Source organism: Hylobates moloch, unplaced genomic scaffold, assembly GCF_009828535.3.
Source record: "Hylobates moloch isolate HMO894 unplaced genomic scaffold, HMol_V3 SCAFFOLD_19, whole genome shotgun sequence".
Lineage (NCBI taxonomy): Eukaryota > Metazoa > Chordata > Mammalia > Primates > Hylobatidae > Hylobates > Hylobates moloch.
Genome location: NW_026652294.1, coordinates 34,469,520 through 34,489,213, shown reverse-complemented (window position 1 = coordinate 34,489,213; position 19,694 = coordinate 34,469,520). Strand labels below are relative to the sequence as shown.

Sequence of the window (19,694 nt, the reverse complement as noted above, 5' to 3'; positions counted from 1 at the left end):
CAGGTGCAGTGGCTGACACCTGTAATGGCAGCACTTTGGGAGGTCGAGGCAGGAGGATCAGTTGAGCCCAGGAGTTAAAGATCAGCCTGGGTAGCTGTAGAGACAAAAGTAGTCTCTACAAAAAAAATACAAAAAATAAGCCAGGTGTGATCTCGTGTAACTGTAGTTCCACCTACTGGGGAGGCTGACTGGGGGGATTGCTTGAGGCCAGGAGGTCAAGGCCTGTAGTGAGCTATGATCATGCCACTGTACTCCAACCTGGGCATCAGAGCAATACCCTGTCTCAAGGGGAAAAAAAAAAGAAAGTAAACATAGGGCTATGGAAAAATATTCCTTTATTTCAATACCCAGTTCCACTGGGCCTTTCCTTTCTCCAGTGTCTGTTAAAGCTCAGGGGGATGAGAAGATTGCTGTTCAGGATTACTTACTCTCGAATTTCATCGTAACCAGATCAGTGAGCCAGTGCGGAAATAGCTTTCTTATAGTGACTTCTACCTCACAGGGCATTTAACAGCAGTGCTTTCTCCTCTGTTGGGAAAGGAAGCACACTCTGTGCTAGCGGGTAGAGAATTAAAGTTCATTTTGTATCTTCCCAGCCCCTAATCCAGAACTTGTGCCATGTGAGGTGACCAGTATAGTTACTTAAGTCCAGCCCACAAATAGGCAGGAATTCCAAAATGTGCAGTGAAATTGTCTTGGCTGGGCATGGTGGCTCACTCTATAATCCCAGCACTTTGGGAAGCCGAGGCGGGTGGATCATTTGAGGGCAGGAGTTCGAGACCAGCCTGGCCAACATGGTGAAACCCTATCTCTACTAAAAATACAAAAATTAGCTGGGCATGGTGGCGGGTACCTGTAATCCCAGCTACTTGGGAGGCTGAGGTTGCAGTGAGCTGAAATCACGCCACTGCCCTCCAGCTTGGGCAACACAGCGAGACCCCATCTCAGGAAAAGAAAAAAGAAATTGTCTGATATTTATAGAATTTTTAAAGTGTGAGAAATAAAACTTCAGACATAATTCATGCTTCATACTATATTGCATTAGATGATTTTAAAATCTCCCATATTTACCACTGTATTTTTGTCTGCGTATATAAGTTCCATGCACCTATACTATGGCTAACAATATTTTACTTTGACTAAAATTTGTTACACAATACTTGGTTATTAGTGTTACTTATTGAAAGACACTAGTTGAAATTTCTTTCAGCCTGATTTCATCCATTTTCTGCCAAGAGGCAATTGTAATTATTGGATTGACTCTTCTACATATTGTTTGTAGTTGTTAAGAAAGTACTTACTGGTAGAAGTTGAATTTTTTGTTGCCCTTATTCTCCATTGTCTATTTAGCTAATTTTTCTCTGCGATGGCTCACTTAACCATTATAATGATAAAAATGATAGGTGTGAGTGCAAGTAATTTGAGGAGCTAAGAGTCTGCTCTGAAATATCCTATTTTGGCTGGGCGCGGTGGCTTACGCCTATAATCACAACACTTTGGGAGGCCGAGGTGGGCGGATCACCTGAGGTCAGGAGTTTGAGACCAGACTGGCCAACATGGTGAAACCCCGTCTCTACTAAAAATACAAAAATTAGCCGGGTGTGGTGGTGGGCGCCTGTAATCCCAGCTACTTGGGAGGCTGAGGCAGGAGAATCACTTGAACCTGGGATGTGGAGGTTGCAGTGAGCCAAGATCGTGCCACTGCACTGCAGCCTGGGCAACAGAGCGAGACTTTGTCTCAAATCTTATTTCTCCCCTAGGTCAAAGCCAGTGATATATATAAAGCTAGCAGAGAGCAAAAGAGTCTAAGAACCATGATGTTGACCTGTCTTATTGGAATGGTTTGATTTGCAGGTGACACAAAGCAGAAGATGTATCAGAAGTTAAGTCTCTGCATTACTGCTTTGGGGTGTCATTTAATTTTTAGAAGGATTTTTACTTAGCTGTAGTCTGATTTTTCTGGGGTCTCGTGGCCCGCTGCCATGTTGCAGTGCATTCACTGGAAGATAGTTGTTGCTACGTAGAATGCACCGGATTCTTGCCGTCCATTTGGCTCCGGGCTGTCTCTTGTCTCTCGTGCCAGATTTGCACATCTGGTCCAGAGCAGGAGTTAAGGATTGCTCTAGTAAGTGGATTAGTAGCTTTTCCTAATTACCAGATCTCATAACTAGAGTTGCGGCTGCCAGAATTGGTTGTTCACAGTTAACAATTACCTAGATGATGATGAAGTACATGGATGTAGTCATAAAAGCCTCGGTTCAAGATGATGTCCTGCTTCCCAGCTGTATGATTTGAGCCAGTTACGTGGTTCCTCTAACCCAATGTTCTCATCTGTTAAAGGGTATAATAGTGTCTTCGTCCTAGGACCGGCAGGCACTGTAGGAATGCATGTACCTGCATTCTCCTGAATGCAGTACCTGAAGCAGGGTAAGCACTCAAAAAAGGGTAGCTATGATTCATACATATTACAGGGCTTGATTGGAGACTTGTTAAATATGCTGTGCTTCATCGAATCTCAGAATCCGGTGATGACAAGACTGTACCGTTATGTACTATTAAAAGGAAGTGATGGTAAGACATTAATTTACGTGTTAAAATATGAAAAAAATGTGGATCTTAGAATAAGTAAACTAAGGTAAGTCACATTTTTAAAAATTGTGGTAAAATACTACCTAACATGAAATTTACATTTGACCATTTTGAAGCGTACAGTTCAGTGACATTAAGTCCGTTAACACTGTTGTAAGCCATCGTCACCATCCATCTGCAGAGCTTTTTCATCATCCCAAACCGAAACTCTTGTGCCTATCAGACACTACTCCATTCCCCAGTCCCGCCAGTCTCTGGTAACCCCTCTTCTGCTTTCTGTCCCTGGGAATTTGTCTATGGTAGGTACCTCTTAAGATTTAGCTACATTTTTATAGAAGTTGAATCTATGTGATCAGCAAGATCAGATGACCACGCCCTTTTCAACAAGGTTCTTAAGCAGACGTGATCTGAGGAGGGGATTTTCTAGTTTAGAGGTTTTGGAGACGATAGAAGAGAGGGAGGAAGTGGGAGGGAGTGTAGCAGGGGCTTATGTATTTTTATGGTACTCTTCTGTTTTTGAATGTTTACATCTTTATTCTCTTGAATAATATAATTCATGAAGCAGATAAAGATACAGCTTTTGTTCTATTTCTTTCCAACCACTTAGCCCTAGTACTATTTCCTGAGCAACTCATCTTTTTCTATGGATTTTAAAAAAGGTCCACTGCAGAATCTTAGACTGTTCCTTCACAAGATGCGTTGTCAGAGACGAGCAGTTTCCCTTGCAATTTTGTGTGATACTTTGTAAATTCAGAGGTAATGGAAAAGCCAAAATGTAAACACAAAAATTTCACTGTCAATAATCTGGCTCTTTTTCTATGTAAATAAGGTCTCTCAATTTTTCTCTCCATAGGAAGAACTAAACAGTTCTATTTAACCTTTTTAATTTTATGCTAAATTGATTTTACTCTAATGGCACAACCACCTCTCATTTAGTTGTGCCAGTTAAGAGTAATATTGGCAGAAGTAAATTAAATCAGCGTGTAATGTGCCCGTTTGAGTTAGGACCTTGGAAAACGCAGCAGGAACGCGAACTCAGCAATTGGAGAAGGCAGAGACAGGGTGGCAGGTGGGAAGCCCTCCCAGCTGTGGGTACCATTTTTGTTCTCAGGGCACTCTAGGAAATTTTTTTGAGTTGCCCAGATGAGGTTGACTTCTGCCTTTTAGAGCCAATCACTAAGGCAAAGTCAAATTCCATAAATCTGTTATTTCACAAAATGAGGCATATTTTACAGTTTTAACATTCTTCAACTCCATCAACATTTGTGTAAAGAGTGATGGGCAAATACATGCTCTTATGGTGGCATTTCTTATTTTCTGCTTGAGACACGCTCATTTCCCCCCCTTTCCTTTTAATCTTCCTGTTTCCTTGACACACCTGCTTCCAAACCCCATTGTCATCTCTCCCTGCTGTGACAGTTCACTAGCACTTCACGGTACCGGACACCCTTTCAACTTGCCTTTTCCACCAACCGTCAGTTGCAAAATAAGGTTGCTTTGTTTGGGAGGGAGAGGGTGGAATCCTTTCTGAATGTCTCCTGTTCCTTTGAAGCAGGAGCACTTCAGAGACAATTGAACTGCTTTTAGGTTTTTCTTACCACCCAGCTTTTTCTTCTGATTGATCCTGCCGTGAACACACGGTTCTGTTGATGACATCGATTTGTTGCTATGGAAATAGTGGTAATGTCACAGATTCAACCCAGCGACTTTACTGCAGGTTATTGCAGGAGAAATGGGCAAGGCTTTAGGGGAGAACCTCATTAACACTGAAGGCTATCAATTCTAAGCAGGTGAAAGGTAGATGGAGCCGACCTTTTGTGTAATGAAAACAAAAAGTGAACCCCTAGCAGATTCACCGCGTGCCGCGGAATGCGCCAGCACGAATTCTAACCCATGGGAGTCTTTGACAAAATAAAAAATGTACATTTTCCCAGAGCATTCCCTCTACCCAAGTTTAAATCTCTTAACCCAAATCCTTTGCACTAAAACGGGGTTTCCCTTTTGATCTTCAGGACTCGGGCAGCCGCAAGTAGCTCCTCCAGCGCCAGCAGCCAGCCCAGCAGCAAGCAGCAGGCCCCAGCCACAGAATGGAAGCTCAGGAGCGGGTGAGATGCCTCACGGGGCATGCGTTGACCATGGGTGTCAGACTTCGGAATCATGTTTTGAAGTTGAATCTGGGACTAAAGGGAGTTTTCCAAATGCCATTCATTACAGGGTTGTGTCTTGGAAAGAATAATTCTGATTCATATTTTAGAGTATGTGATTGAAAAAATGATTAAAGATTGTCTTTTTTTTTTTTTTTTTTGGAAGTAGCGTCTTGCTCTGTCACCCGGGCTGGAGTGCAGTGGAAGCATCACAGCTCGTTGCAGCCTTAACCTCCCAAGTAGCTGGTACTATGGGCACACGCCACCATGCCTGGCTAATTTTTTTGTAGAAATGGTGTCTTACTATGTTGCCCTGGCTGGTCTCAAACTCCTGGCCTCAAGCAGTCCTCCGTCCTTGGCCTCCCAAAGTGCTGGGATTATAGGTGTGAGCCAGGGTGTCCAGTCAAAGATAGTCTTTTAAAGATACTTAACAGCCAGACTTAAAAAAAAAAATCAAATTGATACATTCTTCTCTGTTAGTAGTTTACCAGGTAGTTTCTTCGTTTCCCTCATCTTCAGGTTTTGCACCCTCTGACTTTGCGTTCCTTTTAAGTTCTTGCCTTTTAACTATCCAGGACCCACTGACTAAGTTTGGCTCATCTCTCTCCAGGTTTCCCCTTTTGGGCCCCGTGGGTGTTTATCGTTTGCTTGAAGACAGTATTACTTATATCGGTCATAGGTTCTCCTTCTCAATTTCACGGATGAGAAATGGTTTCTTCATTTACTTTTCTCTGCAGCAGGTCCTAAGAGGCATTAATGGAATCATTTTGTTTACTTTCTGGCCTTTACTTTAGGAACCTCTTGATCTGGGAAGTCACCGTTGAAAATTTGGATTTGTAGAAGGTGGTTGGATTTATTTTTAGAGGTCCTTTTTTCTGTCACGACTTCACATACACCTCCTCTCCTCCCCTCAACTATTAGTTTCTATTTTTCAGTGCTAAGATTCTGATAAAAGCAAGGTTAAACGCCACTAATGTTTCTGTGAAACTCTCAGGACTTTCCCCCATGGCTCTTTGTTGTTTTTAATCTACCTGCACTATCCGTCTACCTCTCTCACTTTTGCGCGTTCTCTCTCTCGCTCTCTCTCTCCTTTTATAAGTGGATCTATTTATACACAACTCTAAAATTACATGCTGTTATCTAGGCATGGTGGCTCACACTTATAATCCCAGCACTCTGGGAGGCCAAGGTGGGCGGATCACTTGAGGTCAGGAGTTCGAGACTAACCTGGCCAACATGGTGAAACCCCATCTCTACTAAAAATACAAAAATTAATTGGGCGTGGTGGTTTGCGCCTGTAATCCCAGCTACTCAGGAGGCTGAGGCAGGAGAATCGTTTGAACCCAGGAGGCATAGGTTGCAGTGAGCCGAGTTTGTGCCAGTGCCCTCTAGCCTGGACAACAAAGTGAGACTCTGTCTCAAAAAAAAAAAAAAAAAAATATATATATATATATATATATATATATACACACACACACACACACACACACACACACTTTTGAAGAGAGTGGTGACATGGTAAATAATCATTTCCTTAGGCTTATATACAAATAGTACATTATTCCTCTCCCTCCCTCCACAGAATTATTTTTCTGGTTGTCTATCTTTGCCTTATATTAAAGTATATTTTTACAAAGCTGGGCTGGGCACAGTGGCTCACACTTGTAATCCCAGCACTTTGGGAGGCCAGGGCAGGAGGATTGCTTGAGCCCAGGAGTTTGACACCAGCCAAACATAGTGAGACCCTATCTCTCTAAAAAATTTTTTTTAAGAATCAGCTGGGCATGGTTGTGCATGCCTATAGTCCCAGCTACTCAAGAAGCTGAAGTGGGAGGATCGTTTGAGCTCAGGAGTTGGAGGCTGCAGCGAGCTAAGATCGTGCCGTTGCACTCCAGCCTGGGGGACAGAGCAAGACCTTGTCTCAAAAAGATGAAAATCAGTTAATGTTCCCTAAACTATGTAGTGAAAGGAAATGAACTGAATGTGTACTGAGGAGAAGCTACCCAGCACGAAATAAATTGGATGAATGGACGCTTGTGTGTGTTTTATAAAATTACATATTATGTATAGGTATACACATGTATTCTACAAAGTACGTGTGTCTTCTTACACAGTCTTGAGGTAATTACTATTGTGTATGTATTGATCTCTCTTGACTCCCCAGTTAGAATAGAAAATCTTAACACTGGAACACTCCTATGTATATTTTTTACTAATTACTACAAATGCCTAGAAGGGTGTGGCACATGGTGTGGAAACTCAGTAAGTAAATACTGGATAGATGGTGTATTGATATTTTTAGCCAAATTCTATTCTGAAGAAATGTTTTGATATAGAGGGTATGAAATCACTGAACTAAATTATATTTTCTGAATTTGGAGGTTGAGTTTTGCAGATACATGGTGCGTATAAAAGAACTCATCTGATTCCCTCTTCTTTCCCAGTCCAGGGCAGCTGCTTAGGATTGGATTAAGGAGGCGGAAGGGTCTTTGTGGTCACCCACTTACATGTCTTGACCAAAAACTGATTCCTGCCCTTCGCACCCGGCTAAACTCATTCTTACGGACTTCATTCTAGACTTTCTAGTCCTCTAGACGCGTTGAGATCTGGGAGTTGTCTGGGGAATTCGAGGCGATCTGTTTGTGATAGGTCCCTTACATCCTGTCTTTCCACATGTGACTAGTGCCTTGCCGTCAGTGTTACCCGTTACGAAAGTTGATTTTCTTTCTCTCACCCGTTATCTTGCCCGTTGAGGGAAGAGAAGTGTTGAAGAGGGCGGCCTTCAGAAACAGCAGTGTCTGGATTCATTACCATTATTACCTTGACCTCGGGGCTGACATCAGCAAACGTGGCAGTGAGCTGCTATGTGCGCAGCCTTCATTCCAGATTGCTTTTGTAGCCTCCAGCCTGAGTATCTATTTGATCTGCGTATCTCTTGCATACTAAAAAGGAAAAGCTTTGCCTCTCATGTTACCTGATTTCACTAGTGGCACCTCCAAAATTTAGAGTTATTGTAAAGCTTACCATAAAAAAGCTAAGTAGAATAGTAATACTCCTTTTCGTTTGCATTTGTTTTTAAAGGTCCCACTGTTTCTAAGGCTTATGGTGCTTCAAAGACATTTGGAAAAGCTGCAGGTCCCAGCCTGTCACACACTTCTGCAGCAACACAGTCCAAAGTGGTGCCCATTGCCAGCCTCACTCCTTACCAGTCCAAGTGAGTTGTTGCATAGAATAAATTCAGAGTATACTTGTGAAATCGTAATTATTCATATGGACTCTTGAGTTATTTATGTGTGAACTTCAGGGTCACCACCAAATACCACCAAATAGAACGGGTTTACTCTCTTTTTTTTTTTTTTGCTGAGGAGGAAAGGGGTACAAATTGTAGCAACCTTTAACTCTTGTTGGAAAATATAGCAACAATAGCAATCTGCCATAGCCTGTGGGGTTTCATTCATTTTGAAAGAATTTGAAATTAAAAATACTTAATGCTTAATCAGTTGATAGTCTTATGAGTAAAAATAAATATTTCTGATAATTCAAAAGGCATTTAATCTTCTCCTATAAACAGGTGACTTCGTCTTTGGTTTAGTTGGCTAAAATAATCTGCACTATTTGTATTAAACACATGAAGATAGCCTGAACATAAATTTCTTTTATGACTTTTTTCCACTAAAAATTAATTTGAAGCCGGTCACGGTGGGTCATACCTGTAATCCCTGCACTTTAGGAGGCTGAGGTGGGTGGATCACTTGAGGTCGGGAGTTCGAGACCAGCCTGGCCGACATGGTAAAACCCTGTCTCTACTAAAAATACAAAAATTAGCCAGGTGTTGTGGCGCATGCCTGTAATCCCCGCTACTCAGGAGGCTGAGGCAGAAGAGTCGCTTGAACCCAGGAGGCGGAGGTTGCAGTGAGCTGAGATCGCGCCACTGCCTTCCAGCCTGAGTAACAGTGAGATTCCGTCTCTCAAAATAAATAAAATAATTTGAATAGTTAAAAATTAGAGTTCTTTTTTCAGAATCCTTCCAGATGTGTTTATATTTATTCTTCAATACTCTGTAATGTAGGAAAGATATTTTTCCCTGTGAAATCATTAAGTGGGGTACCTAATGTGCCCTCTGCCTCCCTTTTCTGTGCCTCTCTCTAAGGTCATGCTGCTTCAGTATGTTCTCTCTGATGGTCCACCAACATCATGTATTCTATTCAGGGTGCGTTAGGAATGAGACAGAAGTGTAACACCAGTTATATCAGTTCCCATAATTGAAAACTGTGGCAAAATATAATTGCTGGTGTTACTGTATTTTCCAGCTTAGAACCTTTCATTAAGGGGATATGGTTGCCTTGGTGATGCTTTTTGGAGAAGGGAGAGAGTTTATAAATTTACTTATTTGACAGGAGAATGAGTTCGTATTAAACCACTTTGCATGTTTTACTATTTGCTTATTTTGTAAACTGTCAAACCGATGTGTCATCTTGGGGGTTTTAATTAGCTGGATTAAAATACAGGTTGGAAAACGGAATATGCGTAAGACGAGAAAGGCTGTAGGAAGATGATTTCTTACTTGATCTTTTCCAAGGAAGACCCCAAACACTAATACGATCGATTTGGCTTGTAGGTGGACCATTTGTGCTCGTGTTACCAACAAAAGTCAGATCCGTACCTGGAGCAACTCCCGAGGGGAAGGGAAGCTTTTCTCTCTAGAACTGGTTGATGAAAGTGTGAGTATTTGTCATGTGGGGAAGTAAGAGCAGCGGACTCCCTGAGAAACAAAAGGCTCAGCTCTGCGGGCCCGTGAGGTGAAAAGTAATAGTAGGCCAGAGAGAAGCGTGATTGCTATTGTGCTTTTCCCTCTGTCGTAGTCTTTTCATGCTGTCTGGAGTAGAGGGTTAAGGTCATAAATAAAATCTTTGATCTTAAATGACAGCGTTTGTAGCAGTAGAAAGTAGTTTTCTAAATATATAAGTAGCCTCATGGGCAGGAGAAGCTGGAGACCGTCTGATTTGCTGGCAGGTGCAGTCAAAGCACTGGGAGGTGATGCCTGCTTGTGAGCACCGTGGAGCTTTGGGCCACAGCAGAAGGCACACAGTTGTGACCTTGATATGGGAGAGTGGTTTTGTGGGAAATGGGTTCTGACTGTGCAGATTCTCTATTTGCTTTATTTAAACTAAACAAAACCATGACGATGAGACAAAATTCCTATGCCGTGGAAGCACGACAGTCTTGATTGCTGTTAATCTGTCCATTAGTTTTGTTAATAATTCCTGAAATTGCCAGGTGTGGTGGCTAACGCCTGTAATTCCAACACTTTGGGAGGCCAAGGTAGGCAGATCACTTGAGGTCAGGAGTTCGAGACCAGCCTGGCCAACATAGTGAAACCCCGTTTATACTAAAAATACAAAAATTAGCTGGGTGTGGTGGCAGGTGCCTGTAGTCCCAGCTACTTGGGAGGCTGAGGCAGGAGAATCGCTTGAACCCAGGAGGCAGAGGTTGCAGTGAGCCAAGATTGCACCACTGCACTCCAGCCTGGGCGACAGAGCAAGACTCCATCTCAAAAATAATAACAATTCCTAAAATGTACTTCAGCGTTCTTTTCAAACTGCTGCAGATTTCCTGTTTGTTCAAACTCCGAAAGGGGGAGAAAAAAATTGATGTTTTTTTTTTGGAAGTTGATATAACACCCAAAATGTTTGTGTGATGGCAGAATCAATATTAGAACCTAATTTTTTTTACAAATTATTGCTCTAATGTATGGTGGTTGGCCAAAATTTCTTGTCCACTTGTAAATTTTGGCTGACAGAAAAGCAAAAGTGAAAATCAGATCACAAGCAACTTGCAAACATGACCTATTCTGACATTCTTGGCAATGGCTCCGAATGTGAAGTAGTTTGTCACTGAGAGGGCACCGTGGAGGGAGCCGATGAATCACCCTGTGCAGCACCTTCCTCGTGGGCTCCGGGCGTGTCCCTCTGTATTCAACGTTTTTTGTTTTTATTGTCAGAATAAATTAAACTCGTCATTGCTGTTTTGTTCTGTTCTGTTTCTCAGTTGAGGCTAATGCAGCATGATTATGGGATCAGCTAGTTGAAATTCTCATTCTTCAGCGGGGCCAATGACTTGAATGTGTGACTGTAAAATGCGGGTTCCTGGGATGTCCGTAGCCCTCTCTGGACCCCGTTTGTGTGAGGGCCACTGCTCTCAAGATGTCACTTTGGTGCTGGGGTGGCCTGTGTTCAGTCCCAGTGTCACTTTGGTGCTGGGGTGGCCTGTGTTCAGTCCCAGTGTCACTTTGGTGCTGGGGTGGCCTGTGTTCAGTCTCTCAGCCCTAACCTGCCCACGTGCTTCTGCAGGGTGAAATCAGAGCTACAGCTTTCAACGAGCAAGTGGACAAGTTCTTTCCTCTTATTGAAGTGAACAAGGTATGGCCGTGCCGACTTTAGAACTGACACCGCCTGGGGGTGGAGTGCGGATGAGAAGACGCTGGCCCAGGGGAGGGGTGTGTGGTGGCAGACCAGGGGTTTCTGTCCGATCTGATGGTAGTCTCAGGTTCTGTGTCTTGGCCTCCTTCGCAGGTGTATTACTTCTCGAAAGGCACCCTGAAGATTGCTAACAAGCAGTTCACAGCTGTTAAAAATGACTACGAGATGACCTTCAATAACGAGACTTCCGTCATGCCCTGTGAGGACGACCATCATTTACCTACGGTTCAGTTTGATTTCACAGGGATTGATGACCTCGAGAACAAGTCGAAAGACTCACTTGTAGGTAAGCTCATGTATGAGAAGGAAGAGCAGGGATGACTAGCTTTCTTTGCAGTGTATGGGGCGGTGTCAGGCTTCAGTGCTTGCCGTTCCCCCTTTGCTGGCGTCAGAGTGGGAGCCTTGACCATCTCCTGCTAACACGTGCATGTGTTTTAGACATCATCGGAATCTGCAAGAGCTATGAAGATGCCACTAAAATCACAGTGAGGTCCAACAACAGAGAAGTTGCCAAGAGGAATATCTACTTGATGGACACATCCGGGAAGGTGGTGACTGCTACGCTGTGGGGGGAAGATGTAAGTGCTAGGATGGGGTCTTCAACACGCACAGGACCTCCTGGGGTCGGGGCGTGGTCATGTCCTATAGGATGGAGCCTTCAGCACACACAGGAGGAGCTCCTGGAGTTGGGGCGGGGGGCGGGGTGGGTCTTGTCCTGTAGGATGGGCCATCAGCACGCATAGGAGGAGCTCTCGGAGTTGGCTGGGGTTGGGGGGGTCTTGTCCTATAGGATGGAGCCTTTAGCACACACAGGAGGAGCTCCTGGGGTTGGGGTTGGGGGGGGTCTTGTCCTATAGGATGGGGCCTTCACACACAGGAGGAGCTCCTGGGGTTGGGGGGGGTCTTGTCCTATAGGATGGGGCTGTCAGCACGCACAGGCGGAGCTCCTCATGGGAGCGGTTTTGTCCTATGAGTTGGGGGCTTTCACCATGTAGATGGGAAGGATTGTGCTGTCTGGCAGATATTTGAAATCCTATATCTTCTGTGAGATTTGCTGTGATTCAAGCTTTACACGGGGAAATGCTCTTTCCCCTAACTCTGGGAAAGCAGTGATAGTTTTGATGTGTCTCTGAGTAGATTCTCATGTGTGAGGTCTTTCTTGTATGGATTCCATGTACACTGATTACATTCACTCTACTATTGACTGTTTGCCCTGTTTTCTATAAAAATCTTCTGTGTTCTTCCTGCTAGTGACACTTGTATATGTCTGGTGTTTCTTTTACAGGCCGATAAATTTGATGGTTCTAGACAGCCCGTGCTGGCTATCAAAGGAGCCCGAGTCTCTGATTTCGGTGGACGGAGCCTCTCTGTGCTGTCTTCAAGCACTATCATTGCGAATCCTGACATCCCAGAGGCCTATAAGCTTCGTGGATGGTAGGGGCTAAACAAAGGGTTACTTGAGGCTGGGCTTTGAGAAAAGCTGGTTACAGTCAGTATGGGAGCTTCCTGCCAAGCAGAAGGCTTCATCACTGAGTGGCGCAGCTCCTGTGTTTCTTGAAGGCATTATGCCTTCTGTGAGGAGGGCTTTAAAGCCCTTAAACGGACAAACCTGTAATCCCAGGACAAACCTAGAGAGTCGGAGGAGGCAATTAGAATGTTAAGTGCTGCCTGCTGACCTCAATCCTGCCGGAGGAGGGGACAGCCAGGCTTCAGCAGCGGTGTGCTGCAGGCGCCTTTCTTTCCAGGGTTTAAGCTCTGGGCCTCTGTGGTGTGGGGGGACACATGCTGTCTTTCTCTGTCAAGTCTTTGGTGCCGGTCACATCTTCTAGCGTGTATTCACTAGACTCTGATCAAGTGTGGTGAGAACAATGGGCTTTTTGTTAGTATTAGATTGTTATTCCCAAAGCACTCAAGGGATGAGGAGAGCCTGTTAAAATCTCCTCACTGTATCTAGCTTTTTAGGACATTCAAACTCTGTCTTAAAAGAATACTTCAAACTGAGACACAGGATGCAAGAATTAATGTGGTCAGGGAAAGCACTTTGGCCCAGGCTTCAATAATTCCCATAGCTGTAGTCGCCAGGGGAAGTGTGTCGGTTTCCAGCTGTGTCTCAGGATTTAAGCAACTAAAGAATGAGCTCGTTTTACATACTTCTTTGTTTTGAGTCATTTGAACCAATGGCACTGGTGTTTGACCAGTTTCATGAAGCATCTTCTGGAATGTTCATGTCACTAAGCCACCCTCATGAGTAGTACGGTCCACACATATCTACCGAACTGCAGGGCCCATTCATAGTCTGACCAGAGCTAGCCACAGATTTGCTTTGTTCTTATTGCTTGATTTTCTTTTAGGTTCTGGAGTTCGACTCCAGGTTAATTGCATTCCCACATTAAAATCGCATTCCCACATTAAAATTGCATTCCCACATTAATGTCTTCATCTTTTACCTGTCAATAACCATGATCCCAGTCAACATAAAAAGCACGGCTGTCCCCAGAATAAAATAACTTGGCATTGAGCAAAGACAAGCTCAGTGCATACACGATAGCTGGACAAGGATTAGAGATGTTTAGATCTTGGCTGTAACAATGCGGAGTTTTTATTGTAAGAAGGGCTGCCTCTCTCCTTGCTCGGTTGACTCCTGACAAGTGGTCTTTGGTGGCAAATGTCTCCTTGGAGCTTTTGAAACCGTAAACTTGTGTAGCTAGTAGTGTTGAAACAGATCGATGGGCCTTGCTGTGCGCCTGTGAGGGATTTAGCCGCTTACCTGACAGGAGAAGGCAGCTGTCTGAAGCTCAGGGTAACATCCATTCTGTGAGACGGTCTCTGTTTAAGGAACCTGTCCTGTGTGTGGTTGCCCACCTTGAGATGGCCTTTCATCTCAGGCCAGCTCCTCTCCGCCACAGCTGTATTCCTCAGCCACTTTCTCTTTGGCCCCTTTTCCTTCATATCAATTGATATGTGATCAAGAAGTACAATCAGTTTTCATAATAATTTAATACAAATTAATTTAACTTCGATATTAGCAAAAGTCAAATTTCACTAATAGGGTAAATCTACAAGAAAAAAGATAGTGCCTTCTGATAAGTTGCTCTGGTTTATAAAATCTTTTGGGCCAGGCACGGTGGCTTATACCTGTAATTCCAGCACTTTGGGAGGCCGAGGTGGGCAATTGCTTGAGGCCAGGAGTTCAAGACCAGCCTGACCAACATAGTGAAACCTCGTCTCTACAAAAAATACAAAAATCAGCCGGCCGTGGTGGCGCCTGCCTGTAGTCCCAGCTACTCGGGAGGCTGAGGCACGAGAATCACTTGCCAGGAGGTGGAGGTTGCAGTGAGCAAAGTTGGTACCACCACACTCCATCCTGGGTGACAAAGCAAGACTCTGTCTCAAAACAAAAAAACCACTTTTGGCTTCTGTATCAGGCATAGGAGGCCTTTTATGGAAACCCTTTTGCTACCACGGTATATTGACTGTCCCTTTCCACACTGGTACGTTTCGGTGATGATCACAACGCAGCTGCTGGCTGAGAATGAGCATTAGCAGCTTAGAGGACTACCCCAGACGGCCACTTTATAGCTTACGAGTTGTTGACTTTCCCAGTTTCTGATTTTAGGCCTGGGGTGGTCTGGCCACTAGCAATATGCAAGGCTAGTTTAAGAAAAGATTCTTTGGTACTTTGGCACTGATTCTCTTCACCACTGGGGGGCATCAAAGCAACTGAGATTCAAAGAAAGGTCATTCCGTTTCTTCAGTAGACTGGGCCAGGAGCAGTGCCTCACGCCCTGCAATCCCAGCACTTTGGGAGGCTGAGGGAGGAGGATTGCCCGAGTCCAGGAGTTTGAGATCAGCCTGGTCAACAGAACAAGACCCCATCTCTTAAAAAAAAAAAAAAAAAATTTTTTTTTTTTTTTTTTTTGAGTTGGAGTTCCGCTCTTGTTGCCCAGGCTGAAGTGTAATGGCGTGATCTCAGCTCACCGCAACCTCCACCTCCTGAGAATTGCCTTCAAGTGATTCTCCTGCCTCAGCCTCCCAAGTAGCTGGGATTACAGGCACCCACCACCACGCCCGGCTAATTTTGTATTTTTAGTAGAGACGGGGTTTCACCATGTTGGCCAGGATAGTCTCGATCTCTTGACCTCGTGATCTGCCCACCTCAGCCTCCCAAAGTGCTGGGATTACAGGCATGAGCCACTGCGCCCGGCCTAAAAACAATTTTTTTAATGGGCCTGGGCATGGTAGTCCCAGTTACTTAGCAGGGCTAAGGTGGGAGGATCACTTGAGCTCAGGAGGTCAAAGCTGCCTTGAGCCATGATTGTATCATTGCACTCTAGCCTGGGTGACAGAGTGAAACTCTGACACCATTTTTTTTTTTTAATTTAAAGATTTAAAAAAATATATAATTACGAAGATACCAGCTTCAGCCGACATGACCGTGACCTGTGTGAAAGCTGGGCGGGTGGTGGGAAACCTATGTCTGGCACATAGCAACAAGCTGCATGTGGAGAAGCATATCATATCAAGCGCTCGTCATCGTTATTCGTTCATGTTTTCAGGTTTGACGCAGAAGGACAAGCCTTAGATGGTGTTTCCATCTCTGATCTAAAGAGCGGCGGAGTCGGAGGGGCTAACACCAACTGGAAAACCTTGTATGAGGTCAAATCTGAGAACCTGGGCCAAGGTGACAAGGTACCCAGCATTCCTAACCACCTTCACAAAGGGCTGTAAAGTGTGCAGAAGCATGGATTTAGAAACTTGGTTTCCGGCAGCAGCTGTCAGAGCTGTAATTCTTAGCCGGGGCTGTGACCTGAGCATGGCGTGGGGGTTGAGAATCACTGGCAGAGGGAAGTAGCCAGGTGTGCTCATGGGAATATGTGTCACCCCTCAGGGTACTGGAGGCAGAAGAATCTGAAGAACTCTTAGAGTCAATTTGTAGAGGGGTCTTGGAGCAGGGGTGACAGTCAAGCTTCGTGGTATAATATCACCTGCCTTCGGGTCCATGTTTCTTTTCTGTGATGCTTCCTGCAAATTTAAGCGCCCACATATCAAAAATATGTTTTTTGAGATGAGCATTAGTCCGGCTCAGTGTCCGACGTGAGGCAGTTTCACGGGTGCTGTTCCTGGCTGTAGAACAGTGTATTAACCTCATAGGCTGAGAGTTGCCGGCATTCCCTGACAAGGATTGGCCCTGACATTTGACTTTTAGTTGCGGCTTTCCTTTCAGTGTTTGTATTTAATGACTCTCCTCCCATCTTGATCTAAACCTGTATTCTGCCAGCAGTTTAGTGTTTAGATTATTTATTTCTCCTTTATGCCTGCTCTTTTATTTTCATCATATACGGTGTAGGTTTCATTCCTACTGTCCCATTTCACTGTATACCCTTATCCATCATTGTCAACAGCAGCTCTTAAGTGCTCTTATAGAACATCTCGAGAATTAACACTGGACAGATCCTTGTTGTCGTGTCATGGGACACCCACTCTTTCGGTTCTCTGTAATCCCAGCTACCCAGGAGGCTGAGGCAGGTGGATCACATGAGCCCAGGAGTTCGACTGAGCAACATGGAAGACTCCTTCTCTTAAAACAAAAACTTTATGGCTAAAAACTGCTGACAATCATCTGAGCCTTCAGCGAGTCGTAATCTTCTCGCTGGTGGGGGTTTGTTTCAGGATTGATGGCTGACCAATCACGGCGATGGTTGCCGAACATCCGGGTGTCTTTGGCAGTTTCTTAAAATAAGACAGCAGTGAAGTTTGCCACATTGGTTGACTCTTCCTTTCACAAAAGATTTCTCCATAGCAGGCGATGCTGTTTGACAGCATTTTACCCACAGGAGAACTTTTTAAAATTGGAGTCTCTCCCTCTCAGGTCCTGTCACTGCTTTATCAACTAAGCTTATGCGAATTCTGAATCCTTTGTTGTCATTTCAACAATGCTCACAGCGTTCTCATCAGAAGAGATTTCATCTCAAGACACCACTTTACTTGCCCATCTTAAGGAACGCTCCTCATCCGTTCAAGTTTGATCCTGAGATTACAGCAGTTGAAGCCCATTTTCAGGCTCCCCTTGTAATTCTAGTTCTCTTGTTATTTTCATCACATCTGCAGATCCCTCCTCCGCCGAAGTCTTGAAGCCTCAGTGTCTACCATGAGGGTTGGAATCAACTTGTTCCAAACTCCTGTTGATGTTGGGATTTTGACCTCCTCCCATGAATCATAAATGTTCTCTTTTTTTTTTTTTTTTTAACTTGAGAGAGGGTCTCATTCTGTCACTCAGGCTGGAGTGCAGTGGCTTGATCACAGCTCACTGCAGTCTAAACTTCCCCAGGCTCCCAAGCTGGGACTACAGGTGCTACCACACCTGGCTAGTTGTATTTTTTGTAGAGACTGAGTTTTGTCATGTTGCCCAGGCTGCTTTCAAACTCCTAGGCTCAAGGGATCTCCCTGCCTCAGCCTCCCAAAGTGCAGGAGTTACAGGTGTGAGCCACTGTGCCCAGCCAGCTGTTCTTAATAGCATCTAGAACGGTGAATCCTTTTCAGGTTTTCAATTTACTTTCCCCAGATCCATTAGAGGAATCACTGTGGCAACTATCACCTCATGAAATGTGTCTTAGACTTAAAAAGTCAAAATTACTCCTTGATCTGCATGAGCTGCAGAACAGATACTGTTATCAAGCATGAAAACAGTATGAATCTCCTTGCACTGTGCGTCTCCATTGAGCCCTCGGGTGAACAGGTGCATGTCAATGAGCAGTCATATGTTTAAAGGCATGTCTTTTTCTGAGGAGTAGGTCTCAACAGTGGGCTTAAAATATTCCATAAACCACACTATAAATAGATATGCTGTCATCCAGGCTTTGATATTCTATTGATAAAGCAGAGGCAAAGTAGATTTAGCATAGTTCTTCAGAGCCCTAGGATTTTTGACATGGTCAGTGAGCACTGGCTTCACCTTATAGTCCCCAGCTGCATTCACGCCTAACGGGAGAGTCACCCTGTCCTTTGAAGCATTGAAGCCAGACATTGATTTCTACTCTCTAGGACGAATGTTCTTGATGGCATCTTCTTCCAGAAGGCTGTTCTGTCTACGTTGAGAATCTGTTGTTGAGTGCAGCCATCTTCATTGGTGGTCCTAGCTAGATCTTCTGGATAACTTCCTGCAGCTTCTCCATCAGCACTTGCTGCTTCACCTTGCACTTGTGTTATGGAGATGGCTTCTTTCCTTTCCTTAACCCTCATGAACCAACATCTGCTAGCTTCCGTCTTTTCTTCTGCAGCTTTTTTTTTTTTTTTTTTTTTTTTGAGACAGAGTCTCACTCTGTCACCCAGGCTGGAGTGCAGTGGTGCAATCACAGCTCACCTCAGCCTCTGGAGTAGCTGGGACTACAGGTGCACACCACCGTGCCCTGACAGTTTTTTGTAGAGACTGGGTCTCACTATGTTGCCTGGCTGGTATCGAACTCCTGGGCTCCTCCTCTCGCCTCTGCCTCTCAAAGTGCTGGGATTACAGGTGTGAGCCACTGCCCCTGGCCTCTTCTGCAGCTTTCTGACCTCTCTTAGCCTTCATAGAACTGAAGAAAGGTGAGGCCTTGCTCTGGCTTAGGCTTTGGCTTAAGAGAATGTTGTGGCTTGCTTGATCTTCTATCTAGACCACTACAACTATCAGCAATAAGGCTGTTTGCTTTCTTATTTGTGTATTCAAAGGAGAGAGACAGGAATAGTTGATTGGAGGATCAGCCAGCATACATACAACATTTATCAATATAAGTTCCCCATCTCATATGGGTGCAGTTAGTGGCACCCCAAAACAACTACAATAGTGACGTTAAAGATCACCATAGGCCAGGCGTGGTGGCTCATTCCTGTAATCCCAGCACTTTGGGAGGCCGAGGCAGGCAGATCACCTGAGGTTAGGAGATTGAGACCATCCTGACCAACGTGGTTAAAACTCCGTCTCTACTAAAAATACAAAAATTAGCTGGGCGTGGTGGCGCACCCCTGTAGTCCCAGCTACTCGGGAGGCTGAGGCAGGAGAATCGCTTGACCCTGGGAGGTGGAGATTGCAGTGAGCTGAGATGGTGCCACTGCACTCCAGCCTGGTGACAGAGCGAGACTCCATCTCAGAAAAAAAAAAAAAAAAAAATCACCATAACAGATATGATAATAATATAAAAGGGCCAGGCATGGTGGCTTACTCCTATAATCCTAGCACTTTGGGAGGCCAAGGTGGGTGGATCACTTGAGGTTTGGAGCTCGAGACCGGCCTACCCAACATGGCAAAACCCCATCTCTACTAAAAAATACAAAAATTAGCCAGGCGTGGTAGTGCACGCCTGTAGTCCCAGCTGCTTGGGTGGCTGAGGCAGGAGAATCACTTGAACCTGGGAGGCAGAGGCTGCAGTGATCGGAGATTACGCCACTCACTGCACCCCAGCCTGGGCAACAGAGCGAGACTCTGTCTCAAAAAATACATATACATTGA

General features: G+C 44.6%; 1 protein-coding gene across 3 annotated transcripts in view; it reads left to right on the top strand.

The window, feature by feature from the left end:
• Positions 1–19,694, top strand: part of RPA1 (replication protein A1) — a 65,556-nt gene that overhangs the window by 35,744 nt on the left and 10,118 nt on the right. For all 3 annotated transcript variants that reach the window (XM_032138993.2, XM_058431514.1, XM_058431515.1), the window contains 8 exons: positions 4,602–4,694; positions 7,815–7,947; positions 9,352–9,454; positions 11,084–11,152; positions 11,306–11,498; positions 11,651–11,790; positions 12,498–12,646; positions 15,769–15,901. In XM_032138993.2, the coding sequence (XP_031994884.1) occupies positions 4,602–4,694; positions 7,815–7,947; positions 9,352–9,454; positions 11,084–11,152; positions 11,306–11,498; positions 11,651–11,790; positions 12,498–12,646; positions 15,769–15,901 (1,013 nt within the window). The remainder of the gene's footprint in view (positions 1–4,601; positions 4,695–7,814; positions 7,948–9,351; positions 9,455–11,083; positions 11,153–11,305; positions 11,499–11,650; positions 11,791–12,497; positions 12,647–15,768; positions 15,902–19,694) is intronic.